Source organism: Diospyros lotus, chromosome 12 (assembly GCF_014633365.1).
Source record: "Diospyros lotus cultivar Yz01 chromosome 12, ASM1463336v1, whole genome shotgun sequence".
In the NCBI taxonomy this organism is placed as follows: domain Eukaryota; kingdom Viridiplantae; phylum Streptophyta; class Magnoliopsida; order Ericales; family Ebenaceae; genus Diospyros; species Diospyros lotus.
In genome coordinates, this window is record NC_068349.1 from 31,366,630 (window position 1) to 31,376,257 (window position 9,628).

Consider the following 9,628-nt stretch of genomic DNA (forward strand, 5'->3'; position numbering starts at 1 on the left):
TCATATTCCTAAATTGTCTACAAACTTGGTATCTATCACTAAGATTTCTCAAGACCTAAATTGCAAAGTTATATTTTCCCAACTCATTGTTTATTTCGAGACTAGGGTTCTGGAATGATGATTGGACATGTTGAGGAAGGGGACATATTGTACTATCTTGATGTTCTTGAGACACCAGACATCAACAAGCAAAATCATTCTATAATTCTCTTATCTAGACACCATCAATCCACTGCTAAAAACCTGATCTAGTTTAATTGTTATAGACCGGGTCATCCCTCTTTTAAAATTTTTGCAGTTATCTTTCTTTTTTATTTTCAAAGGATTAGAAAATAAACATTTTGTTTGTGAGGTATGTGAGTTAGCCAAACACAAATGTTCAACCTTTCTTATTATCAATAAAAGGAGTTCAGTTTCCTTTGAGTTGATTCATAGCAAAATATGGGGTCATTTCCAATTCCTATTATTTCTAGAGCTTGCTGGTGTATGACATTCTTTGATGATTGTACTTGAGTTAATTGGAATTTTTTGCTTAAATCCAAAAATGAAGTTAGTAATATACTGCCAAACTTTATTTCCATGGTAAAAAAACCAATTTGGTGTCTAAGTTAAACGACTTCGTTCAAATGATGCCAAGGATTACTTTAATCAAACTTTGTCAACTTATTTCTAGGGAGAAGGGATTGTTAAGCTCAATGGTAGATAAATAAGATTTTGATGATAAAAAAATTAATATAAATTATTTAGGTTAATTAAATTCTTGCAATGAAATTCTTTATTCATCAAATATATACATCTTCAGTCAACTGATAATTTATCTAAGTCGACTGAAGTGAGGTAATATGCTCGTCTTTTGAAAATATGTCATTTAGGTCAACTGAAGTTATTCTTTGATTGACTGAAATTATTCCTTTGGTTGACCGAAGTCTAATGGTCGTTCTTGAATGTCATGTTTTCTGCATATTTTTCTATTACATGCGAAGTGTATAATTTTTAAAATATAATTTCATCTTGTTCCTCAAAGTCATAGATTGATTCTCTCTTGCTAATTATATAATCTAATGTCAGACAAAATGTTTCTTCAACCCTCACAAATTGACTTTGCATTCAAATTTCTCAACTATTTTAAGTTGTTAACAAATGCTAGTTGGAGATGAAGAATCTGAAGATTTTCTTAAAATTCAAAGGCTACTTCGTCCTTTCTATGTAACATCCATTTTCTCTAATATTATGTATAAATAGAAGGTGAGTATGAAGTAGATAATATGACAGAGAAATATAGGGAACAAATTTGACAAAAAACATTCAAACAAGGGTGAAAAGGTTCAAGTGTTGCAGGTTTGTTGGCTGGTGAAATTCTCAAATTGTTGGTAACTTGTTTGAGTTTGGTTTTGCTGTATTACTCACCTGTTATGAGGAGATTTGATGTGAATGGTGAAGATGCAAAGACAAAGGCTGTCCAAGAGCATGCAATTCTAAGTTTTGCGTTAATTACTCGTTCAAGGGCTAAACGATCCCAAAAGGAACTTGACTTGTTTATTGGGAAGACTCTAGCCCATTTGGAAAAGTTAGTGTTCAAAGTGAAGGAGTTAAAGTTCAAGCCTAAATCAATCACATTGCTCACTTGCTTGGAAAGTTATTCACGAAATTGATCAAAAGGGTAATTTTGGAACTCCATAACTTTTGAATGGCTTGGAATTATGAGGCGTGACATATGTAATTAGAAAACTCAAGATCTCAACTACAACGTCCAATATTCATAGGCTTCATTTCGACTTTCTAGTTGTATTTTATGACTGTTTCAAGTTTTGTGGTCAATACTCATTAGGTGGAGTGGGAATTACGGATTTAGGGCACTTTTGCAGATTTTTGGGCTTCTTTTAAATATTTGTCTTTTTTTTATTATTATGTCTTCCACATTTGAATTTTCTTTCGCTTTAATTATTATATCACCCATGCTTGGTGGGATGCTCATCTTTAAATATTTGTCTTTTCTTTTGAGTATTATGTTTTTCACATTTGAATTATCTTTTGCTTTAATTATCATGTCACTCATGCTTGAAGGGATGTTCCAAGACTAGTATTTATATGTATCTTTTGCTTTAATTATTATGTCACCCATGCTTGGAATGATATTCCAAGACTAGTATTTATATGTGTCATTTTGTAATGTTTTGGCCTAAATATTTTTATGAAAAAAATGCAGAAAGCATTTTTATCATAATTCTTATTTAAGCAATTCATTTATTTAGTGGCGAATTTACTTGATTTTTATCACTCTTCTTCTATCTTAGAGTATAGCGAATTAAAACTGGTATTTTCTTGTTTGTGGTGAATTTTCTTATCAAATAAGAGGTGTTAGTATTTCTTTTGTATTTTGCGCATATCATATTGGTATTAGAGCATAGGTTCTGATCATGGTCGAAGAAGACGCACCAAGAGGGTTTTCATTGGAACAAACTCAAATCATGGGTCTCCAACGAAGGCAAGAAGAGATGATGGAGCAACTTGCTCGTTTGATTCAAGCGTTTAAGAGGATGGGAGTTTAACAACACCACAATAGCAATGCATTCCTCAAGCACCAATAAGGGCCATCCATGAATATGAGGGTGAACAAGATGAAACCGAAGACGAAGCCAACGTGGTTGACCAACCATGGCAGATGAGGCAACAAAGAGATCTGGGAAATAACATCAAGATGAAAATTCCACCATTTAAGGGAACTAGCTCACTGAAAGAGTACTTGGAGTGGGTGCAGCGAGTGGAGAAAGTATTCGAATATCAAGAGTATTCCAAGGTAAGAAAATGCAAACTTGCAACTCTTGAATTTACAGATTATGCTAATCTATGGTGCGAGAACTTAAAAACACAATGTAGGAGAGATGGAGAAGAGGATATTAGGAGTTGGAGGGTTATGAAATGTCTAATGAAAAAATATTTTGTTACAACCTTTTGGAGTTACAACCTTTTAGAGAAATTGCCAACACGATGGAGTTACAACCTTTTGTGTTCTTGGGGAATATAATTAAATTTGCCATTAAGGTGGAGAGATAGCTGAAACACAATCCAACTAAGCAAAGGGTGTCTTGACAAGTTGGTAATAAAATGACCAACTCATTATTTACACCACCAGGAGTGGTTTCAAATTGGAGTGCAAAACGAGTGGAAAGAGGGAACTCTAGCAAACAACTAGCAAGTATGAGTAAAGAGAAGGAGAAAATGGGTGATCCTAATCCTCCAAAGAGGAGCCGAGACATCAAGTGTTTTAAATAAAAGAGTAAGGTTCTTCAATGATCACAAAGGGAGGTAGAGATTAAAGATGAGGAAACAATGGATGAAGAAGATGAGTGTGTGGATGAAGATAGTTTACATGCTAATAAGGGGGAATTACTTGTGATTCAACGCTCATTAAACCTACAAACAAAGATAGATGATGAGCAACGTGAAAACATCTTCCATACCAGGTGTACGGTTAATGGAAAGGTGTGTGGAGTGATTATAGATGGAGAGAACTGCACTAATGTTGCTTCCACTACTTTGGTGAAAAATTTAAATTTGGCAATAACAAAACATTCCCACCCATACAAGCTGTAATAGCTTTTGAACCACCCCCTCTTGGGACTATTGAACCCTATGTTATTATTGTATCAACTGACATACTAACCTTACAACTCATTTAGAATGAATAAACTTGAAATTTAGAATTCATTTGCAAATGAATTTTAAATTTAAAATATAATACAATTAAATTTCACGAGGAGGCTTCACTTGGCTGTGGTGTGAGGTTGTGTTACATGATATATTTAGCAGGGGCGATTACAACACCTTGGCGCCACTTCCACTTAGAGTATGCATTTTTGCATTTTAACGCACAAAACTAATTCCTGAATCCTCACTTGGATGTTGTTATCTAATTTTTGAGTGTTTCATACCCCTAAATCATTCAACGTTCCATGTATAACAGACACAATAGGTAATTCAGGGTCGAGCTCAAGAGGAGGACTGGTTATAAATAATATATGTATTTAAGGTGAACCGTGGCCTTGAGGAATCAATGGAAAAATGCCAAATTTATTATCCTTGTGAATGAAAGGAATAATTGAGAGTTCGTGGAACTTATTGGGTTTAAATGTAAGTTGGAAAATGGGCATTTATTTAGTTTTGGATGGATTTCAAACCTCATTTCAATATAGTCTTGGATTTCAAATTTCATTTCAATTTAGTTTTGGATTGTTTTGGATTTCAAATCTCAATCCAATTTAGTTTTGGATTTCAAATCTCATTCCAATCTAGTTTTGGATGAGATTTCAAGTTCGTGGCTATATTTATATACTTTCATTCCTTCCATATTTTCCTTCATTTTTTTTTCTTCTATTTGGATTGGAGTTGCAAGTTGGGGTAGATTTTTCAGCATTTGGGCAAACTTTTCTATTTAGTTGTTATTCATAAAGGCAAGTTCTCTTTCCTCCTTACTTTATTTTCGAGGTAAGTCTCTAACCCTATTTGCAAGTGCTTTCTTTCATGCAAGTTCTTCTTCTCTCATTCTCCCCCTAAACATTTGGACTTTGAGCTATTAGATGTGTGACTCTAAAAAATTAGATTTTCCTAAAGGCTTGGTTTTGGTTGATGCTTATGTCAAAATGATTGTAAAATTTCCCTAGCCTCTTGTTTAATCTTGTTGGTCTCATTTGAGTTTTGAAATAGAGTTCGTTTCACCCTATAAACCTTTGGTATAATATGAGGAAATTTGGCCATATTTAGATCTAGTAAATACCTATTTAAATAGTTGCCTAAACTCTAAAATGTTGTTTTCTTGAATTCCGTTGTGTTGTTTTAAAGTTAGACATCATATGATCACATATGGGTTACATGTGCATGATTTACTTACAATTGCATTGGTGTGACATAGCCATGGCTTGAAGGGTGCGTGTGGTTTATGGGGTGGTTAAAGGTTGTGTATATATTTTCATTTATGCCCATATTATTTTGTGTAGAAAGGAAAGAGTTGTGCCAAGGAAATCGGGGAGGAAGAAATTAAGAATTTCTAAGAGAAATACAACAATTATGATCGCACCAAAATGAGGCAAGCTCGCGGCAATGTGCTGTGCCGCGAGGGCCTTATGGCCAGCCCAAAGGGCCTTGCGGCACCTTACGCATGCTGTCCTTGTGGCGCCGTAAGCCTTGCAACAGGAAGTGTCTTCTGGGCAAGGCCAAAACTCCATTCAGCAGATGCCACGTGTCAGCACCAGGCACCCTTGAAAATCACGCCCTATAAATACCCAGCTACAAGATAATGAAAAGGACTTCCGATTTCGGTAAAATCTTTGACACTTTGACTATATTTTTCATTGTTTTTGTGAATAGTTATCTAGATTTGGTATTGACTTAGGCATTGGAGGGTCATTGCGGGCGAGGATTCTTGCAAGCCTTCTAATCCATTTTTGAGTATCAACGGGACCAAAACCTTGCGGCGAGACCTAGCGGCGAAGCCAAGACCTTGTGGTGAGACCTAGCGGGGAAGCCAAGACGTTGTGGCGAGACCTAGCAGCGAAATCAAAACCTTACGGCGAGACCTAGCGGCGAAGTCAAAACCTTGCAGTGAGATCTTGTGGCAAGGGTAAATCCTCGCAACAAGCATCCTCGTGGCAACCTCCCTTGAGGCAACTTCTCTTCACTAGACACCAAGCTCACGTGGACCCACATCATAAATTTTAATTGTTATATTTTTTGCAACAAAAATTTAGCACCATCTGTGGGAATTTGAAACAAAAAGTCAATCTTAACACAAGATGTCGAGAGGGATAAGATCAACTGGTTTGGCAAAGCAGCCAAACCCTACCCGAAGGAGCGCTCGCACCAGGACAAAAGACCCCAGTCAGGTGCACCCTATGGTACTTGGACTTTTGGAAGATCACATAGACAACGAGGTGCGCTCGGGAAATATCCCAATGCTTGAAGGCTATCAGACTACCGGATTGGGGGGTATGGAGCATTCGGAACAAGGGGAGGTACACGCCGTCGGGTTTGGGAGGCAAATGGCAAGGCAAGGAAGGAAAACCCCTTCCACAATACCAATGAATCAGGAACAACACTCCCTAGGGCAGTCCTCAATTCCAATAAGGAACCCCGCGGAGAATTCAGTGTTTCCAAGGCCCTCTGGGATAGCTTCACTCACGGTCCCATTATCAGATTATGAACAGTTACAGAAGAATTTTGAATAGTTAAAGCACTAGAATGATGAGCTCAAAACAAACAACGAAGAAAGCATGAGAAAACTGTAAGGGATTACTGCTCTTTTACATGAACTGATGTCGGACATCCACATTCCCCACTTGGGACAACCGAGTGCAGGAGGAGGGCATTAGAGATCCCAAGACAACCCTCCGAGGGCCCCACGACAAGGGATAAGTATTGGGACTCCCAGGGTTAATGACCAAGTCCTGGAAATGGCCAACCTAGGAGGGGATTATGACAGGAGGCCGGAGAAAGCCCCTATGTGTGAAGAGATGGCAGAGATCACCCATTCAAGAGCTCTTTACGTCCCATCTCCCTACAAGAACAAAGCGGAGAAAGAAACGCTCAAGGCGTTTGACATCAAACGCCTCATAGAGGTAGTGTTAGAGCAGAAGCAAGTTGTGATGACGCTAAGAGAAACACCCACGAAAGGATTTCCACTATCATAAGAGTTACAAAGACAGCCAGTGCAATCAAGGTTCAAGATGCCACAGCTCTCAGTGTACCTAGGGAAGGAGGACCCAGAGAGACACCTACAACACTTCATCCCAATGGTTGTACTACATGGATGGAGCAAGGTCACTAGTTGTAGGGCTTTCCCACTCTCCCTAGCAGGACGGGCACAATAATGGTTCACTGAGTTACCAACCGGACATATCTGGTCATTCGAACAGCTGAAGAGAGAATTTCTAAAAGCCTTCTTTGCCTATGTCCCGAAGAAGAAGAGTGCCATGTATTTGATGAGCTTGCAGCAAAAAGGCCGAATAAATCCCTAAAGCAGTACATCGAGCGGTTTAGAGCTACCACGCAAGAGGTAAGGGACCTCCTGATTGGTTTAGCAACATCAGCCTTGCTTAATGAAACCACGTATGCCCCGCTCAGAAGATCCCTAGCATTTGCCAAGCTGGACTCAATGATCGAACTATTTGCACGAGCGGACCAATTTTTTGTCCAAATGAAAATTCTGGAAGCATGGGAAGGAAAAAGAAAGTGAAGGCAAAATGACGTTGTGTCAGACAGAGCAATGAAGGTACAAAGGAGATATGAGCCCCCAAATATGCAATTTTAGAGTTTCACCCCCCTCACTGAGCCAAGAGTTGCTATCCTTTCATCCATTGCCCACACAGGAATCATTAACTTTCCTCCACATTCCAACCAACCTATGGGAAAGAACATGGATGCTTTCTGAGTGAAAACAAATCTAGGAGAGATAATCAGAGGAGGCCCCCTCATCCTAAGAACAATGCCACAAATAGAAGGGAAAACCAAGATCCCAGACAAAAGGAAAGGGGGAGAAATAATCAGGGGGGGGAAAAAACAGGGCCAAGTGTAGGAGAAAACAACAATGAACCCATTATGGAAAGGATACACGTGATCTCAGGAGGAGAAAATTTAGTAGGCGATTCCTTTTTTACCAGAAAAGCGTATGCGCGACAGGCGCTGTGCGTAGACTCAGTGGCGAAGGTTCAAGAAGACAAAGACCCCATTATTTTCACACCTAAGGACCAAGGGGATGTGCTGCTCCCTCACAATGATCCCTTGGTTATCTCTGTCGTTATTGCTAAGCACCCCATTGAAAGAATACTGGTGGATAGCGAAAGGTCTGCTAATCTGTTATATTGGAACTGCTTCGAGAAGATGCATATTGCCCATGACCGACTAAAGATAGTCACTTCACCTCTGTATAGCTTCACAGGAGAAGTGGTGCCAGTGGTCGAATCGGTCCAACTGCCCATTACACTCGGGGATTACCCTCAAGTGATCACTCGACAAGTTAATTTCATGATAGTCAAGACATTTTCTCCTGCCTACAACGTGATCCTGGGACGTTCCCTCATTAATGCTATGAGAGCCACCATTTCCCCTGGATATTTGCTGATGAAATTCCCCACGCCATTGGGGGTAGGCCAGGTAAAAGGAAATCAAAAACAAGCCAAGGTATGCTACGTGAGTACTATAAAAGGTGCTAAAGGAAAGGAAAAAACAATGACCAAAGAGACTTTAATGATCAGTGAACAGACTCTTGAAGCTAACAAGCCTCTACCAATAGAAACTCTTGAAGCCATCCCTCTAAGCCCCGATGATAGTAATAGGCAAGTACGTGTGGGGAGCCAATTGGAAGGTTCGGAGAAAGAAGAGGTCATCAGATGCCTACGATCCTATGCGGACATATTCGCTTGGATACCCGCCAACATGCCTGGGATATGGAATTAATCCAGAGATCATATCCCATAAACTGAATGTCCGTTCGGAAGCTCAGCCGATCATGCAGAAGAAAATACACATCGCCCCCGAGAGGTTGAGGTACTTGGAAGAAGAAGTAGATAAATTCCTTGAGGCGGGATTCATTAGAGATGTCCAATACCCCGAGTGGCTAGCGAATGTCATCATGGTTCCTAAGACCAATGAGAAATGGCGAGTATGCATCGATTTTACCAACTTGAACAAGGCTTGCCCAAATGACTCCTACCCAGTCCCTCGGATAGACAGGCTGGTTGATGATACTTACGGATATGCGGTTTTGAGCTTCTTGGATGCCTTATCAGGTTATCACCATATCAATATGTATCCACTTGACGCTGAGAAAACGACCTTCATCACACAAAAAGAAGATGTACTGTTGCCAAGTGATGCCTTTTGGCTTAAAGAATGCAAGGGCCACATATCAACGAATGGTCAATAAGGTATTCAAAGACCTACTTGAAGAGGTAATGGAAACTTATGTGGACGACATGATAGTGAAAAGCAAACAGGGCGAGTCGCACGCCAAACAACTTGAAAAAGTTTTTGATGTATTTAAAAAGAATAATATGCGCTTGAATCTGGATAAGTGCGCGTTCGGGGTGAAGTCAGGAAAATTCTTAGGATACATGATTACTCACAAAGGGATAGAGGCTAACCCTGAAAAGGTGCAAGCAATAATCGACATGCAATCTGCCTCCTCAATAAAGAAGGTTCAGATGTTGATAAGTCGTTTGACGACATTGGGCAGATTTCTCTCAAAATACGCTGAACACAGCCTTCCCTTCTTCAAGGCTTTAAAGGGGGGCAGAAATTTTCAGTGGACTACTGAATGCGAGAAGGCCTTCCAAGAATTGAAAGAATACCTCAATGAGATTCCCTTATTGACTTGACCAGAAATTGAAGAAAAACTATGTCTATATTTGGGAATCAACCATCACGCTATGAGTGCAGTCCTTGTCAGGCAAAGGGAGCAGGCCGATAGGCCGATTTACTATGTGAGTAAAGTGTTGTAGGGGGCAGAGTCACGATATCCCTATGTTGAAAAGGTAGCTCTGGCCTTGGTGACAACAGCGACGAAGTTAAGACCCTATTGTCAATCACACTCCGAAACAATATTAACAAACCAACCATTGAGACAGGTTATGCAGAA

The 9,628-nt window shown here is 39.4% G+C and overlaps 1 protein-coding gene across 1 annotated transcript; it reads left to right on the forward strand.

Moving 5' to 3' along the window:
• The first annotated feature begins 7,590 nt into the window (after positions 1-7,590).
• On the forward strand, positions 7,591-8,917 carry LOC127787608 (uncharacterized). Its single transcript, XM_052315671.1, has 2 exons — positions 7,591-8,172; positions 8,357-8,917. The coding sequence occupies exons 1-2, from the start codon at positions 7,591-7,593 to the stop codon at positions 8,915-8,917; spliced, it is 1,143 nt and encodes a 380-aa protein (XP_052171631.1).
• The last annotated feature ends 711 nt before the right edge of the window (positions 8,918-9,628 follow it).

Coding starts and splice junctions, on each gene's coding strand:
- LOC127787608 (XM_052315671.1), top strand. CDS start 7,591: ATGGAAAGGATACACGTGATCTCAGGAGGAGAAAATTTAGTAGGCGAT. Junction 8,173..8,356: donor GAAATCAAAAACAAGCCAAG/GTATGCTACGTG, acceptor GCCAATTGGAAG/GTTCGGAGAAAGAAGAGGTC.